This window comes from Grus americana, chromosome 3 (assembly GCF_028858705.1).
Source record: "Grus americana isolate bGruAme1 chromosome 3, bGruAme1.mat, whole genome shotgun sequence".
Lineage (NCBI taxonomy): Eukaryota > Metazoa > Chordata > Aves > Gruiformes > Gruidae > Grus > Grus americana.
Genome location: NC_072854.1, coordinates 71,971,347 through 71,996,558, shown reverse-complemented (window position 1 = coordinate 71,996,558; position 25,212 = coordinate 71,971,347). Strand labels below are relative to the sequence as shown.

General features: G+C 40.0%; 1 protein-coding gene across 1 annotated transcript in view; it reads left to right on the top strand.

The window, feature by feature from the left end:
* Window positions 1-25,212, top strand: part of UST (uronyl 2-sulfotransferase) — a 166,170-nt gene that overhangs the window by 70,712 nt on the left and 70,246 nt on the right. Inside the window, exons 3-4 of the mRNA XM_054822007.1 lie at window positions 10,877-11,032; window positions 19,022-19,101. Coding sequence (XP_054677982.1) covers window positions 10,877-11,032; window positions 19,022-19,101 — 236 coding nt within the window. The remainder of the gene's footprint in view (window positions 1-10,876; window positions 11,033-19,021; window positions 19,102-25,212) is intronic.

Below are 25,212 nucleotides of genomic sequence, written 5' to 3'. Positions count from 1 at the left end.
ATGGGAAAAGATAGCAGAATCCTTGAGTGGCCTTTAGTATGTATGTACTGTAGACAGTCCTTGTGAACTTCTGTTGTCAAGAAGATTTTTTTAATTTTATTTATCTTATTAAACTTGATGTCAGCATTGCCTCCATTGCATTGAGTTTTTATGTTCATCGGGTTTGTATCAGCTTTGTTTTTTCCAATTCTTTTGATAACAGTACTAAGATAACAGCCAAGAGCTGTGCATTTTTCTTTTAGTTTTATTTTTTTAGTGGATACTTCCTGTTTCATTTGAACTTGTGTTTTACTTCTAGCCATCTTTTTTGAGAACATGGGTTTACCCCTTCAGCACTGTACATTCTTAAGTGATTGATTTGCTAGGGATGAAGTGCTTGATTTTTAAAAAAAAAAACCAAAAAACAAGTTAGATTTGTTTCCTTTTAGGTGCATGCTCATGACGAGTTTTAAGAGCAAGAATAGTAGTGTGTATTTTTGATAGAGTTTCAATTCTCTGTTCAGCTATTCTAAAACAAATGGTGGATAATCTTTCAAGCAATCTATTCATGGCAGGGTGGGAGGAGATTTCAGTGATTATAAAAAGCCCTATCCTGCTTCTAAAATGAAGAGTCATTTATGAGATGATTGTGTAGTGTGAAAATTTTCAGCTAGCAAAAATTGTCAGAATTTAGAAACACTAAAATAGATTAAGTAAGTAACTTCCTGTGGTTACCAGACTCAACACCTGGCTGATAAACTCAAAATGTTAGAAGAGAATCCAGTAAGTGCCTTAACCACAAAGATCCCCTCTATAGTTTGAAGTACTGTTTTACTGTATAACTGAGCTTTTGAGCCTAGTACAGTCAATAAAATACTGTGATTTTAAAAAACATAAAATATTTCTCCACTTCCCTCAGTTTATTAAAGGTGATGTAATGTAATTGTAGAAGTATTGGGAATAATTATTTCATGTTCTTTTTAAATTGTGTTCTCCTTCCTTATAAATGACAATATCTCAAGGGAAGAAAAATGTGATTTTTCCAGATTTCCCCACTGTCTGTCATTTATAATCAGTTGGAAACCTGCTGAAGCTACAGGTGGTGAATGATATAGGACACTGGTATTACAGAGATATTGCCAAAAGCTAGAATTGAATCTGTACTATTAAGTGTGAATTGGGTCATAAAAATATTTGAATAGTACTAGAGTACTAATTTGGTTTTTTTGTTCGTACTAATTTATTGATCAAGAATCTTCAAGACAAGAAATTTTTTTATTCCATTATTTACCAAAATAGAGAAGCTGATTACTTATTTTTTACTACTACTTCTGTTTATAGTATATCAGAAAGGTGTCGATATGGGGAGGCTGACTGATAGTAAATGGACAGTACAAAGAGACTTGGGAAATTAAAGCCAGATTGCCTGTCACAAGAAGATAAATCCGTGAGGGGTACTGTGCATGCTGACATCCTGCAGAAGTTTCAACAGTAGTGAATTGGCTTTCTACTAAGCCTGACATTTTCAGCCTCTCAATTTTGAGACTTCGAGAGACAACAGGCTTGCAGGTTTTGTGAATGACAGTAGTCTGTGGTTGTCATACATCTGATTTCAAAGATGCTTGGGAAATATTTAATCATTTGGTTTGTACTTGTCAGGCTGCGTGCATAGTTAAAGGTGAATTTTGCTTGCCTCTGGCATTAACACAGCAGCCTACCCACTGTTGCATAAAATAAATTCTGATATCACCAGTTTTGCAACCTGTAGATTTTGTTCTTTGTCACATAGCATAGCTAAAATCTACCCAAGGCATTAGCATCCCCACTTCTGAAACTGGTAGACCTCTGTGTTTTCACTGAAATTTAGGACACAATCCATTCTGAGTTGACTTTTGTTCACCTGCAAAGCATCCATGCAGATTATTTCACAGCATATGACTGTCTCTTGCGGATTACAGTTTTAAATTTCCAGCTGTCCAATACATTTCCCTCTTCTTCCCCTTCTTTCCTTGATAGGAAGGTATTCATAAACTAACATAGCGTAGGAGGAGGTCATAACCACTCAATCATATCCACTCAATCATGACCACCTTCATTATATTTTTATTAGGAAGTGCTGGATTATAATACTGAAGTCCAATCACAGCTGGGTCTGGATGACCTAAACCTTCAGTGGGAAAAACAAAAATCTGCCATTCTGGATAGCGGTAGCATCTTTTGGAAGTGACAGACTGATTTGGTTGATGTTGCTAAGCCTTGTGACTCAGCTGAGTAACACTCATGATTTTACCGTGAGTCTTATATTTGTTGATGGTGTTCTTACATCCTTAACTGTTATCATTAAAGAGTTCTGAAAGAATCTCAGTTGACTTGAAAAAAGAGGGAGTATTTTTCTAGCTACAATGTTTGAAGAAGAAAAACTTGAAAACTTGAAACTTGGAGGCTTGCAAAGCTGGAAAGAAAAAAAAAAAAACAAAAAACCCCAAAACAAACCAAAAAAACAAAGAATTCTAGTATTATTTTGAAAGCCTATTGATTTTGACGATGAACTGGTAGGTCCTGGCAGTTTTCTAGTCAGGCTTTACAAAACTATAAAGTGTAGTTCAGGAAACAGTAAATAATGGTGAAATACTCTAATAAGGGCCATAAGCTGTAATCGAAAATGAAATTATGAGCTCACCTATGAGTGGTCAACCATAGAGTCAAAACATCAGGTGAAGAGGGTGGAGTGTCTTGACTGGGCTGAAGGGGTCTATGTAAGAGCAATGGTACCATGGTAATTCAGGTGAAGGAGGAGTTTGGGCAAATAATGTAAGGTCAGGGTAAGTGCAGATATGGATAGGTAATTCTCAGGACAGCATTCATGACACCCAGCGTCCTGCTGGCACCATTGAGGATTTTGAGTAGACGCAGGGAGAAGCTCCCCGCATTGAAATGGAAAGGAGTCCTGCCCTGGTCAGCAGGAATGAGGTTTGGGTTGCCTGAGCAAGCTAGATTAATCATTTCAGATTGCAGAAGGGTGAAATGGGAGCACTTGATGCTGGGCCTTGTCCACTGTTGCCTCCAACATGTGGCATCTCCAACACCAGAGGATCCACTTGTGACTCAGATGTAGATTGTGGTCAGTTGGGGAAGGTATTCTGGGCCTTTGAGTAATTTTAGATGACACTGGAATTTTTGCTTATGTTCTGGCTCTGCTGGAAGAGTTGGCCAGCAGCACGTTGTCCTTCCTGTAAGTGCTTCTTGGTGTTGCTCCTTCCAGGTGGTGACACATTGTCATGAACTAGATTTGAATCTCTTACCTGCAGAAGCTGTGATGGAAATTCAGCCCCTTTGAGTTCCTCTGAGCACACAGAGCGAGAGCATCTCAGAGCCAGCTCATCAGTAACAAGCCTGTGGGTTACAGTCTAGCAGAACTGGCCTGTTTTACAAATTAAAATCCAATTATGGCTATAAACAACCTTTATTTCATACTGCAATTGACTTATAAAGTGCCTGCACAAAGTGCAGTGGAAAAGACAAGCATGCTGGAGACATTAAAATAAAATGTGAAACTTCTGAAGGGGGCCTAAAGTAAAGGACAGGAGGGCAAACTGAAACACAGTATGACAGATCCTTGGCAATGGTGAAACCATGAGTTGTTGCACTAGCTGCAGCCTAATAGACAGTCAACCACAACAGGTAGAAAAGGGTTAAACTTTAATGTGAAGAAAGACAAGTGCATACAGAGGAATAAATTATTTAGTCTACCACTCACCACGTTCAAATCCAATATTATTGGCTCCCGGAGTGAATTCGTGAATATTGCATTGGAAGGATAGAAACTACTGTAAGGTAGTTAGGTTACTTAAGGGAACACCAGTGCTGTGATGTATTATAAAAAGCTTTAAAACCAGGCTTAGCTACTTAATATCTCTCATTTTGTAAGTATCCAATATAAACATGTGGGTTGGATGTGATAGGATTTACTACTTAAACAGAGAATAACTGTGCCAGTGTGTTCTGAGCACATCACAGAGTGTACAAAACCCTGGGCTCAGGAGGAAAAACAGCAGTTTTAAACTTAACAGTTCCAAGATACATATACATATAAAGTGAAGCTGCTCTGGAGTTAAAATCTGGCTTGCACAAATTCTGCAGCTTAAGAGGTTTTTGATATTACATGGAAAACCTTCCAGTGGAAAATTGGGTAATTAAAGTGACACCAAAATTCTTAACCTACCTGAATTCATGCTAGTTCCCATAACCAATACCAGCGTCAGTGAACCATGTCCTCATATCATTTATCTCCTCTATCTTGTTACGAGATAGGTGTGTACCAGTAAGATGACTTCCACAATGTCATGAACTTTAGAAGTAAGAGATGAAAATACTGTTTTTCAGAAGAAAAGGGTCTTCCTGTTCTTTTTCTGTTGTAATCTGCATACACTCATGTAGGCTAAAGAAGAGTAGTGATGGCTTTATGTTCTGCACCCCTCTCTATACCAGCGACAGTCCCATATGCTTTGATTCTTCTAAATGCCATCCTGAGAAGATTTAAACAGGATGTCTGCAGGATATGAAGCATAACTGTTCAGTTCTCTTTGGCACTAGGGTGACAAGATACAGCACTATATCTAATTTTGATCCCAGAAAAGGTGAACAAGTTGTGAACTGCAGAGGAAAGCAACAAGAATGAAGAGGAGGTTGAAAAGCATGTTATGTTAAGATAGGGCAAAAGGAAAAGATTTGGTTAATCTAGCAGGTGTTGGTTGTACCCCCTCCCCCAGCAATTATCTGTTTGGTAGGGTGATCCCTTCTCACCTGCTTCAGCCCTGAGAGGAACCGGAGCTGCCGTCGCTTGTGTATGGTGTTGCTGAGCCGTGAGAGCCAGGAGTCCTGCTCGCACCTCCAGAGGCTGCCTAACCTCAGTGACCACCTGAAAGTGCTGAGTGAACAGAGCATCTGCTCTTTACCAACCTGTTTGACTCTATGTATACGTGTACATTTGAACGTTGCTGTAACTTCACATACCTGAAATAAACCTGGTTCTGCAGTAGAGGTTTTGTTCAGCTGGAAGCTGTTGTTGTAAGACAGTAAATCAGGTGTAAGGTAGAAAAGGAGCAAAATGAAATGTGTTGACAGGAGGCAGCCAAAACTTTGAAAACTTGATCTTTGACCCTTTTCTTGGTAATTTTCCCAGGTTGCTATGGATGTTATCATGGTTTCAGTTTGCTGTATGTGTAACCGTAGTATCTTGTAGTAGGACCTGATCGGAGACTTAACAGGGAGACTTTACTGTGCTTTGGACTGAGGTCTTTTTAGATTTATAAGGGTGCAGTACTACTTCACAGAAAAATTAGTGGAAGTTTTGATATTGGCTATACAGATCTGTTTTATGGGACACATCGGGAACCATTAGTTTTGGCAGACACTTCATAGTAATGCTTTTCTTTAGTCTTAATAAGTTTGAGGACTATGTCTGCAACCAGTCTCCTTTTGCTGCTTCTGCTCCATGCTTATGTTTTCAATTTATTTTGGTACTTAGGGATGTTGAATCATTAGAGAACACATTTTAACTTATTCTTCCAAATATGTCAGCTGCCAAACAGATGAAATGTATTGTTTGGAGCAGGGCGGAGGAGAAGTCATCCTTTTTCAATTAAATTAGTTGCTTAATGAAAATGCAACAGAAGAATCTTCTGTTTCTTCTTCTGCCTTATTTTCAGTCCTCCACTGCAGCTATATGGCTTTCAAACTGTGAAAACAAACAAACTTCACCCTTATCTTTCTTGTGGTTTCTAGTGTATTTTCGGTGACCCATAGAGAAGATCATACTGTCTGGTCTACTTTAGAGTTGGTTAATTCCAAAAGCTTGTCTCTAGAGGTCCAGTGTTACTATATTCTACAGGTGGATCTTATCATAACTGGATCTGTGTGGTTTACCTGGGGAAGAAGGAGGGTAACTAGTAATTTATTTTGTTTTCTCTCTTTTTCATCTTTCAGTCATGTTTTCTGCTGACGTATCTCTGTGTTAGCAATTCTTCGTTATAATTGCTTTAAAAGTGAGTTGATATTTGTTTGGAATGAGATTTTGTGCAGTAATTCCGGAAGTTAGGTTTGGAATACATTATCTCTCAGGGGTGTTAGAGTTTGTCTTTAAATAGTGCGTGGCAGGCTTGTGACAAACCCTAATTGCAAAGAGGCACCTGATGTATCTAAGATCTTAAAGCTGGTGACTGAATTATCTGATCTGTCTTTATGAAACCCACAGTGTCAGAACAGATATTCTCTGGAAATGGTAGAAGATGAGCTAAAAATGAAATGCATAGTGGGTAACAAAATTCTGGAATTTGTTGGTATAGCAGGTTGCCTAAGAAATTCTTCAGGCCACAGGCAAGGATGTGCATTCTAACATCCCATATGCAGTCTTTGGGGGCGCTGGAGCAGGAGGGGAGATGCTGGAGAGAAATGGACTGCTGACAGTGCTCAGGTTTGCAGGTGCCTAACGAGCATCTTTCACCACTCACGAGCCAGATGGGCCATTGCTTTGACCCAGTAAGTCATTTTTTTAAATTCTTACAATTCTGTCTCAGTTGGGCAGGAAAATAAAATGCAGAGGTTGCACTGGGAAGATGTGATGCTATATAGAGATGTGTGATGTCAGCAAATTTTTCATTGCTCTCACGATCTTACCAATTGTGCCTGCGTGTGTTGGCCTCATTCACCTGATAAACACAGAGCACTATCTGGCCACAGGTTAGTGTCTGCTCAGAAAGGAGAAGCCAGTTCTGGCACCGGCTTCTGGCCCCTCTCATGAGTAAGGACTGGGGTCACTTACTTGCAGAAGTTGTGAAGATAATGGATTGCTTTCTGGGAACATGTATCTCTGATGTGAGTTATTTGTCTGGGCAAATTGTACCTGAGCTGGGAAATTTTTGGCAAATGTGCAAAATTATACTGGATTTGGCTCAGTAAAAGTGGAATGAATTAGGCCTTTGGGTCAGTCCCTAAATTGTTGACACTGCAAGTAATTATCCAGCTTAATTTTTTTTTAAATGATGCAAAGGTTTACCTGGAGACAAAGCCACCACTGAAGATGGAAGCCTGGGTTTTTGTCAGGCTATCTGAGAAATGGCTCCACTCCTGAGACTGGCAGACCTACCCTGCAGAGCTGCTTGACAGTCATCGTTCATAATGCAAACTGATTTTGGGTTAGACTTGCTTTTTCTTCTCCTCAAATTCATTTGCCACGGTTCTTGACATCATCTTTAACTGTGGAACAAAAGAAAAGAAAACTCAGTTTGAACTGACAAGTAAATTGTTATATAACTTTCCAAACCCTTGGAGAGAGCTGTTGTAATTATACTGTGGGTTTTACTCTTTTATAGCTGTAAGTACTAATTCATGTAACTCCAAAGTGAATTACATGTTTGAATTGTTTATATTACCTCTGGGCTTTGCTGCAGTGCTCGATAAAGTCAGTCTGTAATTATTTTGAAGTTGTATATATTGTTACATGAATATCTTGTTGCCAGAGCATCACCTCAGCAGTTAGTCAGTCTACATGATATGTACTGTCATTGTAAAATATAAATGTAATCCAATTAGTATTTTGTAAATCTGTAACTGCTGTTTTCCATCTTGTTTCTGCTAGTATAATAGGAGCCTTCTTTTCAAGTGGCTCTTCTGCCACCATCTCTTGTATTGTCTGAGTCTGTTGTGAGTATTGTGAAGGGGAAATGAAAGAAGTTCCTCTCTGAAAAAGTCTTCAATTTGTTCCATTTCTATATCTGCCTGATTCAAACTCAAGTTTCTGGAAGAAGTATTTCCTCTTCTAAGAAATTACTTAGCTGTTTTCTAAAATGCAGAAAGCAATTTGCAGTGTCCTAAGGGAACTGGTCACATTAAACAAATACTTGCATAGGTACCAAAAGTATGTGTGGTGCATGGCTTTGTGTGCTGGGCACACCCGCTGGTGCATTGAGGTGTGTAAGTGGAACGGTGATGTAAACAGGCAAAACATGAGGAGAGCTTCAGCAGTGCAGCCCTAAAGCTTGCCACATTCAGCAGTGCTGCAAGCGAAGTTTTGATTACTGTTAATGACTGTGTTCTTCTGAAGCGAGCTTTGAGCTGTAGCGTTTATCTTGAATCTTGTCCGATTTTACCTAAGTGCATTCAGGTGTTTACTGAATCAAGACATTGATATATTGGCCTCCTTTAAGCTAAACAGTTGCCTGAACATAACAGTCCTTTATTTCAGTTTTCTCTGTCTGCAGTGTTTGCTTATGGTTTCTTTTTGGGGGTTGGCATGGTTATCGTCTGTGCGCAGAACAGAATTGTGTCACGTAGGAAGGTGCATTTCAGAAACAAAGGTGAGAACTGGCCAAAGTTGGTAGCAACTGTCTTTTTTTTTTAGCTGGTAAAGTTGTTTGCACTTAGAATTCTGAGACTTTACAAAGGTCTGCTTTCATTTTATTTCTTTTTTAAAGAATCATATTAATAAAATTCAAGTCAGGGATTTAATTAGAGCTTGAATGTAACCTGCGTGCAGCGAAATTCCACTTGAATGAAGTACCAATAAAAAAATACTTTGCTTGCTATATTGCAAAGTGCAACTCTGCTATGAAAATCGAAGCAGTTAATAATTATGAAGCATTTTTAAATGTTTCCATAGCCCTACAAACTGTCATCGTTTACCACATTTCCATGATGCTAGGCAAACACGCACTGTATGTGCTCTTGCTCCTTCACTGGCACTTGTCAGCGTCTGCTTAGCATTTCTCTTGAAGACTTTGGCATACTTTGCTGTGCAAGTGTGTCAAAAGTGCATGTCTGAGCAGAGGAGAAACTCCCATTCCACAAGTTGCAGTGGTGGTGCATGGATAGTGCTGCAGGGCTGTGGCAAATACTGATGCTGGGTTTCGTTATGCGAAGAAATGAATCAAAAAAGGGACAATCCAGAATATGGCTCATGTTCTTGCATACGAAAAACTTTCATGATGGTGTTCCTGGTGTTACAATCAACATAATAAAATGTGTTCAAATGTTAACCTTTCAGACATCATTAGCAATTGTTTTGGAAAAGGTTAGCTACTGCTGTAGCACAGAGATGTTAAATTCATCACCTTTGGAGTTCTCTAATCATTGAGGCTGGGATTTTGCATTTCATAGGAAGCAAGGCTTCTGAAGGAAAGATTGATATGGAGTAAGGGGGCTAGGTTTCTCGTAGAAAACTATAAAAAACATTACAAAATAGTAAGACTTGGCATGTTATGTGGGTTTTGTATGAGCCTTGGGAGGTTTATGTTTACTTGCTGAATCAGCAGATGTGGTGTCCTAGAACTTGGAAAGCTTAACTGAGGCCATGATCACCAAATACCTACCCCTTGCCCAGGTAATTTGGAGAATGACAGCTTCCATGTTTATGTTGCAGTGAAGGACATTCTAAACAGTGCGACCAGTAGCAAGAGTAATGTTGTTCTGGTCATGAAGTGTAACGTTGATAGCAAAGTGCCAGTATGTTCCCGTGATAGATAAGGAAATCCAGATTTTTCCTTTTTTTCTTCTCCTTTTTTTGTTTGTTGGTTTGGTTTTTGTTCTGGTTTGCAGTCGTCTTTGAAAGTAATGTGAAGGGTTGCCTGAGGAATCATTTTGCTTCCCTGATGAAGATCTATTAGCTGTTCAGATACCATGAGAAGTGCCAGAAGCCCATATGCCTCATGTGACTGCTTTTATGTTTGAAATCCTTTTGCTAGGAGAACGTGATTGCATCAACAGCAGAAGTAACTATAGGTTAAGACACACCATCGCTTTGGCACTTGAACACGTTGCCTGGAACCCAGATGCAGGCCCCATTGTCGGGAAACGTTTTGTGCCATCATCTTAATAGAAAACTGAACTTTCCATAGTGAGTTCTGTATATGCACTGCTGTGGACGAAACTGTGAGCTCCGGACTATATTAGCCAATTCAAAAGGCTTGAAAACAGATGGCTCTTGGCCTATTTTATCAGATGCTGCTGCTATATGCTATACACCAAATACTTGTCCAGCGCGATAGTGTGACTTCAGAATGCCTTTTACTGAAAGAATAGCCCATGGACATCACCCAGGAACAAAACAAGGTTGCATCCAATATAATTCAGGACAGCCAATTACTATGCACTTGTTCTGTTTTCCGGGGAAGAAGAGCATGATGCAAGAATTAGCGTGGGCTGGAGACTGTTCCCAGTGGGCAGGCTGGATGTGGCTGTTCTGTTTTGAGGTTTAGTGAACATTACCTGAACGGATGTGACTGGACTGTGCCAGTTGGCCTCCAGGCCACCTGTGGCCCCTGGCGTTGTTTATTCCACATGCCTAGCCAGTGGCATGATTTGTTCTCAGAGTCTCTTTGGAAGATTCCTGTTGATTAATTTTAGCTCTATACAACTGGTGGTTGGTTGGGGGTTTTTTGTTTTTAAACTGAAATTTTGCAATTCCAGCATTCCTCTTGTGTTATGTCAACTTCACTTTGAGTTGCCAAACTGTAGTGCAAATTCTCTCCTCTTCGTTCTTTGTATGGGAGCAGTCAACTAAAGCTGACTATTTGCAGTGAGGTTACAAGCGGCAAGCTTAAGCCCATCATCATCTTCACTAGAAGACACCAGCAGTGACCTAGTGTTTCAGGAGTAGGTATGAATCTGCACTGTTACTTTAAACTGGATTATGAGGGGGAAATCTCGGTTTGCCACTTCGTGAGCCATGTGTTTCTATTCTATAGAGCTCGCTGGTGGAAGTGAATGCTTCTGACCTGGCCAGGGTCCTAGAAATTCCCCTGTACATATCCATTGGTTTACAATCAAAACATTTTGTGATTCAGACGTACACAGAAACAAAAATACTGATACGCTAACTCCATTTTTTTCAATCTTTATTTAGGTACTTCCTTTCCCCAGCCAGGTGGTCTACAACAGAGTTGGAAAGTGTGGGAGTCGAACTGTGGTTTTGCTTTTGAGAATTTTATCAGAAAAACATGGATTCAACCTGGTTACATCTGACATCCATAACAAAACAAGACTGACCAAAAATGAACAGGTAGGTTATTCTTGTTCTTCTTATTTCTTACTATGTTTGTGAAAGCGAGAAACAAAGGCATATGCTAGCAGAAATCGTATTGAAAAAGCATACTTCTACTTTGACCTGAGTAATCAGCCAGAATTCATCATCCTCTAAGTGGCTTCAGTTAATAGGAGAAATGGATTATAGAGCCAAGAGCAACATGATGTGGAAGCTAACCAAAAAAACTAACTTCCAGTGAGCCAGCTCTTGAATTTAGTCAGCATAGCAGTTAGTCCAGCAGTGAGGCAAGAAGGGTTAGTACAAGTGAAGTTAGGTGCTAACAGCTTCTGGGACCTGTATTAATGTGTCTGCAGGGCACAGCCATTTATCGTATAAGCAAGCCATCTTATGCAGACCTACCTTGAATCACTTTAAGCAGAGCAGGAGTAAATAATAGCCAACAGGGGGTTTTTTGCTTGCTTACTTAATTCACTTCTAGTAATCACTAGCTTCAAAAAGTTGTTTCCCAGGGCCATGCTAACCCACATTTCTGTAATCTGACATGTCCTTGATTTTTATCTCAGCCTCTTGCTCATCTGCCTTTTTCATGTTACCACACAACCCTCACTAAAGCAAATGAAAATACCACATGAAACCTCTTTACCCAGACATCCCTTTTTCACTCCTTTCCCTTAAAGTTATAGAGGGCATTATTTTTGCAGCTTTGATTCCACAAAGGATCCAAATATTTAATTCCATTGTATTTAGGGTAACCATGTGCCCTCTGTAAGTATCACTGCCATCGGTTAGGTATTGATGCAAGTGATACAAAAAACCTGAGGCTCTGAAGTGCACGGATGTAGTCGGATGCTGTACACACAACTGTTGCACGCATTGCCCACAGCTGCTATTTTGATCTGCTGATCATATGACTGTCACAATAACTGCCTGCGTCACTCCTAGGAGTAGCAACCTGCAAACCACAGAGGAACGTGTGCAAAGATCAAAATATGGATGTGGGCCTGTGCTGTGATCGGGAGTGATTTATTTGTAGCCTGTTTATGAGCATACGTTTGGTATTTTAGATACAGCAGTTCATTCCAAATGGAAATTTGGGAGCAGATATTGCTCCTGCAGGTCCCACCTTCCTCCCTTCCAAGGTAGCCATGGGGGTCCCACCAGCAGCTGGCTCACCTAACAAACCCACATGGCGCTCAAGTTCAGCCCAAGGCGGGGACCGGCTGGCCAGGGCTGCCATGCCAGCGCAAAGGCTTCTGTGTGCGGCTGGGTGTGACACCCCAGTGAAAGGCTTTCGGGGAGGACACTTTCCCCCCACTGCCTCTGCCTGTGGCATAGGGAAGGAGCAGAGCCCTGGGCTGCAGCTACTGCAGCATCCCTCTCTGTATCCCACTGGCAGCACCACAGAGCCTGGAGAGTTCGCCAAATGGTCCCGTCAGGTCAGGGTCAAACTATCCTGTGCTGCAGAGTCTGCCTAGTTAGTTTTTTTGCCTAACTGTTGGAAGTGGTATAGGGGACTTCTGTGGGTATGACAGCTTTTGTGTTTCAAGTTGTTTGGGTTTTGTTTTGACTACATCCTTCATTGAGTTTCATTGCTGATTGGGAGATGCATCATAAAACCTAAAACCCTTACAGCTATTAATAATCACCAGTTTTCACCCTCATCAGCTACTTCAGTTCTGTTCTGCCTTTCTCTGGTAGGTGGATTTCCCTTTGTTAAACGTGATACAAGACCACATTGCAGCAGTCTTCTGTGCTTTAGTCCAGCATGTGGAGATTGCAGAGAGGTCCAGACTTATTTTTGATGCAACAGACAGAGGATAAATATCTGCATTATGTTTTGCACTCCAGAAGCTGTTAGGTTACTAGACAGTGAGTGTGCTGGAACACAGATGGTGCTGGACGTATTGCTACAGAGCTGATGATTTACTCTATAGATTGCCCTACTATAACTTGAGTCTATTTTAATTTATGACTTATTTACATAGTTACAATAGGTTCATAATTTAATGAGTACTTTTGCTGAAAAGTGCCTTTGATTGCCAGGAAACATGCCTGGAGACAGTAACTGTTCTGTTGTTCAGGGTATTTTTAGTTGTCTTCTCATTTTTTATGAGCAGATATGAAAAAATAAATTATTTCTCCCACCTTTAATGTGGCGCACACAAGAGGAAGTTAAGAGAATGGATGGTCTCAAGCTCCAGGCATTGGAACGAGAGAAAAGAGAGCTGGGCTGGGCGGTAGGCTCCCAGTGTGAGCACAGGCTTCTTGCTCGAGACGATACGTCTCTCCTCCTTCTGTCATTTGTCTGTTCTGTGTTTGGTTAAAGCCCTGATCCAGCCAAGACTTTTCTGTAAATATTTAGCTTATGCAGTCTGCTGTTGTTAAATGAAGTTAAGCACGTAGGTGTTCATAATGATTACGGAGATCGCACATCACTGGAATCCATATTCTCATTGCCTTTTCCAGTCTCCTTCCTACTAAGAATTTTTCCCGAATTATGTGTGCCTGCCAGCAATTAGAAGTGCAGCCTTTGAACATCTGTGGGCATAAGGGAGTGAGTTCTGGAAACAGATGAGTTAATCTATGCCTTACCATTTACTATAATATTTCTAAGTAAATTAAACACAGAAAATTATACATAGTGTTCATGTATACAAAGTCAGTCTAATTGATGTGGCTTTAAAATGACACATGAACTGTTGCAAAATTAATTCTTCCCCTTCCCTGACTTCCCCCGACCCCCCATTTTTTTGCATTTTGAGAAGTAAGAATGAGTATGCCTATAGAGATACAAATACCGATCACATATGGGTGTAACTGATAGTTTATCCCCATATCGTTTCCTTCTACCACCCGTCTTTATGGCCGTGCAGCCAGCTTTATAAATAATTCTAGTTTAACACACTAAAAATCCATCACTAATTTTTCTTAAATACTTTTAAAGACAGAGATTGGTCATAGCAGCTTGGGGAACTGAAGAAATTCTTGAAACCATTCCAAATTTTTGAGAGCTGAAAATGAAGATCTAGTCTCATACCTGTGAGTTGTTTCTGGAAATGAATACCGAGATGAAAGTGATATATCAAATACCTGTAGATACTTGTGCCTCTTGGACCCTACGTGCCTTCAGTAGAGACCGAAAACAGTAGAAGAAGGTAAAGAACTGGCAAGACAGACAGATACAGAGATTTTTTTTTTGTCCTATTTGTATCCATGTTGGTGGAGACCATAGTGTCATCCAGCTGACCTCACTTGGAAGATCCCAGTTGCCTTTCCATTTTTATACATTTTTGACCTCGAATTCTCCCAATGAAGTACAGCAGCTTAAAAAGCTAGCAACATTTTTGACTGTTGTCTGGGCGTGATTATTATTTTGATTATTTCTTTTTGTTCCCAGTAGAATTTACCTCTTACAAATCTTGAACCAAACAGGGCTGCTCTGAGCAGCCAGCACAGGGGGCTGGCCATTTCCAGAAGAGGGAAAGAAGGTGTCCTCCCTCACGAGCCTGAGTTGAGTTTCTGTGCAGGAACAATGCTGTGGCTGGAGCAAAGCCATCCTCCACGTTTCTCCCCTTTCGGGGAGGGCCCCGTCCTGTCTCTCTCAGAGTCATTTCGCTGTGCCATCTGCTGGATTGTTATTTACAATGCAGCAACAGCGGAGTACAAATACGCGGATGATGCTGAGCCATTATGGTTTGATTTCTTCAGTATGGTCAACTGAGATCCTACGGTGGTAGAGTAGGACAGTGGACTGAGGAAAAAACTTTTCCCTTGGAGTATTGCCTCTTGGTGTTCTTGCTCAGGTGGGCTTTAAGATTCAAAAACAGCTTGTGATTTACAGGATTGCCTCTGTTTGTGGATGTGGCCTTGTTTAAAGGTCCCATATAAAGTCAGTGCAGAAAATTAATTTTGGAGAAAAATTTAGAATAAAAGCTTAAGCAAGGAGTCACAAAGGTAGAAAGATGTTATGCTAGGGAGCAAATCAGCATTTAGGCTAAAGACTGTTCCTTACAGTTAATTGGTGTTGGGTGAGAGATAGATTTGATTTGGATTTTTTATGGCCATGTAGTTTATCTTTAAATCCCAGGCATGTCTGTCAATGGCAGGGCAATGCCCTGGGCTCCACTGGTGGATGCGAGCACGTGGGCACAGGGTGCCACCGTCTGCCTCGCCCGCCACGCTCTTGTGTCCTGGCATTTTCCTCTCCCTCTGCTTGGATCCTTGTTCAGCAGCATTAACTCTTTGGTGCAATTAGGTCATTTCAAAAGCAGACTACTGTCTTTTTCAGCACTGTGTTAGTGAACCAGGTAAAAGTTAACTCCCACAGTAGAGCTCAGGGCAGCAGCGAGAAAGGGATGGCCCTTTGTGGGCCCTTATCCTAGCGGGCATGTGCTCCTTTCAGGCTTCCTCTGGATATTTTTACATCTTCTCCCTCCAAACATTGATGGTTCTGGTTCTTATCTCCCCTAATGGTGTTTTCCAGGGTAGTTTATCTTCTGCTGGTTCTGCCTTTTCATCTCTTTTCAAACTTAGATTGGTTTAATCTAAGATGATCTCCTAGATTATCTGTGCTTGTATGTATCTCTCCTTTATTACTCATTCCATCCAAAGGTACTTGCTTTCATGAGCTCTCATTCTCTGGTCACTCTTCCTGTCTGTGGGTTCTCTACACTAATCACCTTGTGAAAAAAAAAAAAAAAAATCCCAAACAAAAAAAAAACACGAAGAAGAAAAAAAACACTAGAGACTTTATTCTTCTGGGAGATGTTAGAAGATCTTTTTATTCTTTTTCTTTTTTCCTCTTTTTTCCTCTTTCTTCTTCTTTTTTTTTCTTTTTTTTTTTTCCAGGCATGCATCACTAGGTATTCCTGAGCAATACATTTGGCTTGTTAGGCTGAAATCAGTTCAGCACAGTGGGATCAGAGAGAAAGAGAGGCCCATGGGAAATATGGCCACAATTTGCATGTGGCCCTGAGCCATTACGGTTATTTATTTTTCCCTCCTGACATCTGTGTGTTGTTTCTGTTGAGCCTTACTTACCCTTTTGGCAGGGTTTTTAAAAGAATGTTTTCTACTTGTTTGTCCATATGCACACTGTAGCTTTATCCACATCTGCTTACAAGTCCAGTTGATCATTAAGTGTCTAAATATGAAGGTACTTAAAGTCAAAACAAAATTCTGTGTCTGCTTTGGAGTAAGCTATTATCAAAGCTCAAGAGATTGAGTTTGGTAGCAAGAGATAAAAAAAAAAAAAAAAAAAAAAAGCCAGGAGCCAGATGCTGTCCTGCTCTCTGTGCATCTTTCCAGACTCCCTTTGCTCCCAAGGCAGAAGTGGCTCTGCTCATCCAGCAGCAGGTTGGCAGGAGCCTGCCGCTGACAGCACGTGAAGTGCCGTGGGAAACGTGGTGACCGTGGTGCTGCTGTCGTGGGAAGCCGCCTGGCACTGCCGAATTGGTACCTGCCCCAGGGCGAGGGAGGCTTTGTAACACTCACATGTATCCCCACACACACATTTATCTAGCGGTGTTGTATTAAAGCTGCCTGTCTTTTTAAACTCAGTGGGATTACTTTGTGTGGGTATACTATCTTTACATCTCCGTATTTATACTCTAATGATGGTATTTCATTTATTCCAAGATGAAATTACAGTGGTGACTGTAGTGGCATGAATAGAGTTTTTATCCCATATCAATAACTTCCTTCTGCCATCTTCCTTCTTTCATTCATGCAGATGGAGTAACACAGGTAAAATGCCAATATGACATAAAGCTTCGTACAGTTTTAAGAATTTCACTTCTGTAACTTGTCTGGGTAAAAACAAGAAAAGACACTAATTGAGACATCTGATGCCCAGCCTCTAGAGTCTCCCCTTGTTTCATTCTGCAAGGTGAATGAATATAACTTTTTGGCAAAGAAACTTACCAGTGCTAAAGAAATGTCCACTTATTTGGTTTGCTAGGAAGGCCTTTGTCTCTTCAGAGCATTAACAAACAATACCTAATTACTTTGTGGCAATTATTGCAAAGTTTCCTGGCCTTTCTAATTCTGATCTGGGCAAGTTCTGCTCTTCAGGTTTATGAATTTCTTGCTCATAGCATTTATGAAGGAGCTGTATAAAGACCTGTTTGTACTTGAATCAAGTAGTCCAGAGTCCAGATATGACTAATTAAGGCAAGGGGGCTATTCCCTTCCTGCCTTTTAAAAAAAAAAAAAAACAAAACAAAAAAAAAAACCACACATCTTCTGTCTGTTTTCTCTTTTCTCTTTTCCTTTCGTATTGTCTTTCTTTTGGTGGTCGTCTCTTCTTTATGTTCCATTCCCTTGGGTTTACAGCCTTTCTCAGACCTAGTATATACCTTGATATACTAATATACCTTGATATAGTTTCTCAGACCTAGTATGCCTTGAGGGACTTGAACTAATTTGACCGGAAAAGGCCCATCCTGAGAAGACGGACAAACTAAACTATTTGCTTCAATGCTTGTTATACATGTATGTGTATAAAGTTGTTGAAGGCAGAGGAAAAGTAGGGAAAAGCACGTTAGTGTAAGCGCTTTGTTGTTCAGTCCTAGAAGTTAAATGGCTATAGCTTGTGTTGTCTGAACAAAGAGGACAGGTTATGTATCCTAGGAAAAAATGGACAATGGAAGGTGGATGAGAAGCAGTAAAATATGACATACAGTGTAAAAACAATGTCAAAATATCAGTATATCAAAAGTGGGAAATAAAAAGGAAAAAAATTGGCAATTGCTGTCCCTTAAATGTAGTTTAATATTTCTTACGACACGGGCATAACTTTCTACCATGCTCTTCAGGCTTTTAGGGCAGTAAGTCATCATATGCCAGTCAGTTTATCTTGACCACATAACAGGCTGGACCCCATGTTTTTCCTTATTTTGTCTATGTCAGCTGTAGCATTCAAGCTTTAAGAAATAGGGAGGTTTTTAATGAATGTATCCTTAATGGTGTTTAAATTTAGTACATGAATCGATGTAACTCAAACCAGAATATTTGGTTCACCTTCTCCTATATGGTTTTTTTCCAGTTTATGAATTTCTGTTACTTTCAGTATTACTTTCTACTACCCAGTTTGTAAAATCAATAAACCTATCATTTCAAATGCATTTGTGTCCAATATCCATAATATAACCTGCATTTGAGCGCAGAATAGAAAATCTGAAAATAAATCTTAGGAAATTAATAGTGAGGAAGCAAAATTAACCAGGATATCTCAACTCTCTAGCGTGATGCTCCACTAGACACTTTCAGTTTCCTCTAGATCATAGCTAGAGGTCAACTTGCACAACACAGATAATCATATCCATGGTGTGCAGTCTGCAACATATGCTGTTTACATTATTCTGTTTTAATAATCTGAAAATTTAAATATTGTATCTTTTAAAAAAAAACAAAATGGTGTGAATGTGCCTGTACTAGAACTTAGCATCATCTTTCTAAAAGTGCCCATTTAATTTGTGCTCTTAATTTGCTGTAATAGTAGGAGGAATGGCAAGTGCTGATTTCTATAATATTTAAACAGGCGAATCAGTCAGTGTTTTGGCAGTGTTGGCAATTTTTATTGTTATATGAAAATGGTCATTGGCTCAGCTGCTGCTTTCTGTTACAGTTTCAGACATTTTACATTTTGGCATTCTGGTGAATAGAGCCAGTGTCTGCAGAGGGCAGCTGCCACTTGCAAAGCTCTGGTGCATATTTAGGCAGGGTTCAGGTTTTTCCTTTAATTTATACCTTTCTTTAAACTGATACCCACTTTTGGAAGTACATAAACTCCATGATAGCAGGATGGTGTCTGCAGCTTAACCTTTCTTGCTTAGACGTTAAATGGTAGTCATGCTATATTGATGACAGTGTTTGGGAGGGATAGTGGGGATAGAGTTCTTGAGTAATTCAGACTTGAAAATTACATCATCATATGTTGTTTGAGAGTGATACTTGTCTCAAAATGTGCATTGACATAACATTTGATTTGTTAATTCTTTTTAGATGGAATTGATTAAAAACATAAGCACTGCTGAGCAGCCCTATTTATTCACTAGACATGTTCATTTCCTCAACTTCTCAAGGTAAGGCATTTTTTCAGTTAAAAGCCTTTTTCATTGATTTTTATTAATTGTAATACATAGAACATTTTCCCTCCTTTTTTACATATAAACAATACAATCTGCTTTTTTTTTTTTCTCCTTCCTTTCTGGCACTGGAGGTCACATTCAAAAGTTGGTTTGTGGCTTTTTTTGCTGCGCTCTCTTTGCTACAGAATAGTTATGTGCAGTATGTTTGTGAAAAGCCAGGATGCTATTTGCACGCCTTCGCCTCCGTGATGATCTTGGTTTATTACATTTCCCGCCAACATGAGATGGTAACTTGGATCTTTAAACTGTGCACTTGTATTTTAAAAGTGGCAGCAGACTGTTGTGAATGTTTCATCTCTGTATAGTCAGATGCTAATACAAGACTGAAAACTCCACTGAGTTCATTAATTTTGTACCTGGAATGACTCTTCATCAATTTAACCAATTTAATTTTGTTCTGACAAAATAGTCCCCATTCCACAGGATACAGAAGCATTTATAAACCGTGCAAACGGATTGTGCTCTGTATCATGGGAGTGCAGTCCCTTCTGGCAGCTATTTAAAAGTATGCACCAAGATTCTAGAGACATTTATAGCATGGAATGTGAAGAAAATTGAATTTGGATGAAACTTCTGAGGAATTTTTGGAAGGATGTGAATGAGTGATGCCAGTTAGCATTTAGCCAGGACACAGAGGTTAAAACTGACTGCAGATGGTTATTGCCTAGGCTGTAAATTTAATTTGGAAGTTATATTCAGGAACCATGCCTTCTGTGCCACTAGGCTGGACTCTTCGCATGTAGATAAATTTTCTTCTTTATAGAAGCGTGAATTTTCTGCAGACCTTTGCAAGAGTTTGCCTAACTTTCCAGCATTTTGTTATTTTGTTTACGTAGGAATGTCGGTGTATGCCCTTTGAATGCATGGCTTCAGGCATGGGTAGACAGTGTAGTAAGAAATGATAAAAAAGGAGGGGGGGGCTGTTGGGTTTTTTGTTTTAGAAAATAAAATATTTTGAGCAATTGGAAATTTCCTTGACCTATAACTTAACTATGGGCATGATTTCATTATGTGAAAACGAGTTAAACAAAATTCCCGTCTTCCATGTTCCCTATACTGATTCCATGAGAGTTCCATTTCTTTAAAGAATAAAAGTCATTTGAATAGGACTTCACATCTTTGGTAAATGAGCTCTCTGCTGAAATAGAAGATCAAACAAGAAGCCACACCTGATGGTCAAAGGGGTGTTTCTGAATTAAACTGATTTTTCAGAGATGGTACACAACATTAGGTACATGCGAAAAAGATGAACATTGTTACCTCTTGCTCCTCCCAAGATCCCATTTTCTATGCCACATAGGTACATCCTTGCCACATAGGTAACATGTTTCTTCTGTAGTGTATCCATGAGATTAAATAGCTCTACATTTTTCTTCCAATACAAATTTTTGAAAATATATAAATATTATATAAGAAGTATAAAGGTATGTGGAGCTTCCTTTTTGGCTGTTCCTTGCAAACCTGAAAAATGTATTTTTCATTTTATTGGGAGGATACTTGGTTTAACTGGTGGCTGTAGAGTAGTGAAAAGGCTGATGAATCTTTGAAGTGAGACATCGTTGAAGTCCATCAACATTGCTTACTTTTGGTTTAGCATTTCCTAGTGTTTTCTAATAAAGTAAACATTTATGAAAGTTTTAGTCTTTAGTTTCAAAAGTTATTGGTGGTGTTACACCTAATAGTGAAATAGGATTTTGAATATTTTCTCTGTTCCTTAATTCTAGGATGATTTTTTTTTTTTAATTGAATTTCATTAGGAACTGGAGTGTCAAGTATTGATTTTGCAGACATTTCAAGAATGTGATTTATACACATTATAAATATTACAGTATTGTGAAAGTGTTTTAGTTTTTCTTGATTTTTTTGAAACTATTCCTTTATAGACTATCTGTAGTGAATAGCTGAACTCAAATTGTCTATGGAATATGGTCCTTCCCATTTACCCCAGCTTTTCTGCCAGCTCAACATAAAAGCCATGCAATATCCCAGAAACTGAAAGAATGATGGTCAAAGTATCAATGCGGTGTTTCCTGGCCGACAGCTGAAGACCTGAGACAGCAGCTCGCCGTAAGCAGCCAGCACCGTGGGGAGTGGGACGGATGCCCAGGGATGGGTAGGAGACAAGTGACTCCTGACTGCAGGCTTAGGGCAGCTTCAGATCCGTGACTCTCAAAATTCGGCTTGAAGACTGAAGAACCCTATTTTGGTGAAACCCTTGCTCCTTCCCAAGGAAAGGGATGAGGCTTTCTACATGGCATCGTAGTAGAAATCATGAATTTTTGCAGGGGCAGCCATCCTGGGCATTCATCCAGTGACTAAACTTGCTTCTCCTGTTTGGCATTTTATACCTTTGAAACCAAGCTTTTGTTTGCAGGAAGGGATAAGGAATGCTTTATTCTCCTTCCTCCTGTGTGTATTGAGCTGGCAGACAGGTAGAAGATAGAAGGCATGTTATCTTTGCTACTCTTTTGGTAAGCTTGAAGGTCACTGTTGGGACAAAAGGACTCTCTTCCGCTCACCTTGCACTTCTCTACTTGAGTGCTTTCAAGATCTGTAGTGATTGCGTTAAGCTGTTTAGAGCATATCACAAAGGTTCTAGAGAAGCAGAGAAAATATAAGCAGAGTTGTGCAAAACAGGAGTCTGCTTTGTTTTCACTTATTGATGCTTCTCAGCTTCCCAAACAGTAGTAAGAAAAATAAACTGGATTTTTGTTTGACATCACTGATGTGAATAGCAGCAATGACAAATCACTTGGATTTCCCCTCTTTGCACCCTGCACCTGCTTATAAACCTGTCAGCACTTAAAGCTCTCTGATTATTCAGAAAAGCAACACAGCATTTACTTATGGTTGTTTCCAACTGAAAAAAAAGGACTATATCTTCTTTCCAGAAAAAATCTCTAGTGGAAGTGAGCTAAGCCTTCAGTGGTGAATTTGAGCACATGCATGTTTCTGAGGCACCATTAGTTTTGCTGAACAAAGTTCTAAAAACTCGAAAATCTCATCCTGACCTGAATGCTTGCCAGGGCCATTTTCCCTTCATTTTTGAACAGTGTTTTAAGAGTGCCTGCTGGTTCAGCTGAATAAATGAATCGTCGTTTACTCTACTGCATCTTCATCTTTTAGCTCAGTATTATCTTTTCTCAATCCAAAGTAGTGCAAAGAGGCGGACAAAAAGATAAATCTTAAAAGGATGCATTAAAGCAAATCTTTTTTGTGAATTTTTACAGACATAAATCCAAGTAATTACAGCTTCAAACAGAAGATAAAAATAAGTTTCTTTCTCTTCTTTGATGTGAGTGCATTTCTACATAGCACCTGTCAACAGGTGAAGCTTGTATTTCCAGTGGTTTGCAGCTTCTCTCCCCAGTCTCTCCAGTGCAGCTAGGGCTAGCTTTGGGAGACAACCCAGTGCCTCGGGAGGGTGGCTACTCCATCCAGTCCATTTTGGGGCCGTTTCTATTAGAGAAGGTGGTGCTATTTATTGAATTCTCCTTCACTTGTGATTTCTGGGTGAGGCTTTTCATTATGGCTCTGTGGTCATTGTCCTGCTTGTTTCATCCTAAATGCTGGACTGACCTCTCCATACCTGGCTTTCTTCTAATAACCCTACTTGGAAATGTTCTTATACCCAGAGGTAAACGTTTAGGTGCTTTTTGGTTTCATACTGGCTGTTGCTACTGGGGCTAGCCAAGCTTGGGATTTTCTTGCTCTTGATTGGAGAAAGAGTCTATTTCTCAGGAGTCTTCCATGAAAGCATCCAGGCTGCATTTGAAGGCATTGAGTTATGCTGCCTCTGCCACTTCCTTGGGCACTTGTCTGTCAGCTTTACTGTCAAATTATTGTGGATAATTTCTAATGTGAATCTTTCTGGCTTTTGCTCCTTATTGACTGAAATGCCAGTTTTGTTCCCTGGTGTTTCTCCCCATGCATCTGTCTGCCACTACTGTCTCCAAACACCTTTCACTCTTCCTTTTGATCACAGGTACTCTCAAACCTCTTGCCAGTGGGTGTTTTCCTCATCTGCTTAATAACTCTGTGAATCTTCTCTGAAACTTCTCCAGTACTTCCATAGTCTTCATTAAGTGTAAGCATCAAAACTGTTCTCTGGACCTATATCTAGGAAAAAAACCCTTTTGCAGTCACTACGCTTATATCTTCTAAAGCTACAGTTCCACCAGAGCAATCTGGTCTTTCCAGGCAAATTGTTTTTCCAGTGCGTTTCCTAGTCACTGTTTACCAGGCTGTCATTTCCTGTTCCTTCATGCCTTATTCTTAAATGTGTCAACCAAGGGGAAAAAAATGAGCAACATGAAGCATGCAAAATTACTAGCCACTGTCCTACTGCAGTGGATGTTGGAAGTAGAAAATTCTTTGAATAAAAATAAAATAAAAAAACCCCAAGAAAATCTCCCTTGATATTTATGTGTACTCTCAGAATGCTGAGATCCGTTGGCCTATGTTAACAAAAGACAAGAAAAAACAAAGAACTTTTTTTCTCATGTGCCCAAGGAGCTCTAGAAATTGTCGGTCATAACCTGTGCTGTGGTCTGCAGTGCAAGGAGCAGAGGCACCCACCTCCACTTGCGCGGAACTCAGGAGGTTTGTCTCCACACAGGGATGTGTGCCTGAAAAGGGCACATTGCAGGACCAGGATGACAACTGTCATTTATCTTTGTCATATTCAATTCCTTTTCAAAGTCAATGCTGCATGTATTTAAAAAAAAATGTGGGAGCCATTAAATTAGTAAAAATATGGATAATTTTTTTTGTCTCTTTCTGGATTGAAGTGTGTATACTAATATTGCTAGGAAAAGTATCCAAAATGTTAATCAGAAGCAAATATTAAAGAATGTCTGTACTTTAAGCAGAAAAAGATTTGTATGCTGATATTGGTAGACCCAAGCAGTACAGTGTTAGAGTACAGAAGTGGTGAAGAACTGGAATAACCTGCAGAGAGACAAAAAGCTGTTTCAGGATAGCTGCAGGTTGTTCACTGTGCTTTATCATAAATGCTGTTTGTCATCTGTTTATTTACTTAGCCTGAGAAAAAATTAAACAGGAAGAAGCTTCAAGTTTGTGGAAAAGCCCCACTTGACCTCTGACTTAATTCAGCAGAAGATTACTAACTATAACAGTCTTTGGGCAGCTACTCAAGATGCTTGGTGTGCGCTCCAAGTGTCACAGATTTCAGAGAAGCAGAAAGAACATTTGCAGGAATGCACAGGGGGTGGTGAGGCCATGGTTTTGGGTCAGGATGAGTCAGGGATGGGGAAGATTGCACAACTCCTGTTTTGGACAGAGGAAGACAGCTTTCCTCCCTCCGACCCCAAACTGTTATCTTCCGAGCGTGCACTTACAGACCGCGGGCAGTTTGGGCAGAGCAGGAAGCTTGGCCGCTCCCTCCTGTCTTGGGGTAAATGAACGTTACAGGGAAATGTGTAAAAACCTAAAGATGTGCCTCAGTCAGTGACTGGTAAGTGGCTTTTGCTTGTTTAAAGGCTGGCTGATTAGGTCAGGATAAAGTCACAGGAGGGAGAAGCATAAAAAAGACCACCCAGAGAGAGAAACAGGCCTTTTCATGTCTCACTGGAGCCGTGAATTCTTTACTTTCTGCAGTAGTTACAGGCCGCTGGGGAATGGTCTCCTTTAAAATTTCCTCTGATGTGGTGAGGAGATGCAGAGATAAAGCATGGACACAATTTAATCTTACATTTTAATTAGCCCTTATAATTCAGTTCAGTATGTCTTATTTGTTCTAAGCCAGGATGAATTATCACCCGGTGTTAATATGTGAGGAGTCATCCTTTCTGCGCTGTCGGGCTGCTGCCCTCTTCTTCCTCTCAGCTGCAGCTTAATATCTGCGGCGTGTATTTAGCATATGTGTGCGTGTGCTCAAGGGGAAGGGACGACCCTTCCCTTTTAGCATAATTTTCTAAGGAAGTAAGACTCATACAGCAGTTCCAGCTGTTCTGCGTGTCTTTCCAGTTTCCCCCCACATCTAATTCCGAAATAATTTCTGAACCCATTAGCCAAATTTGGAAG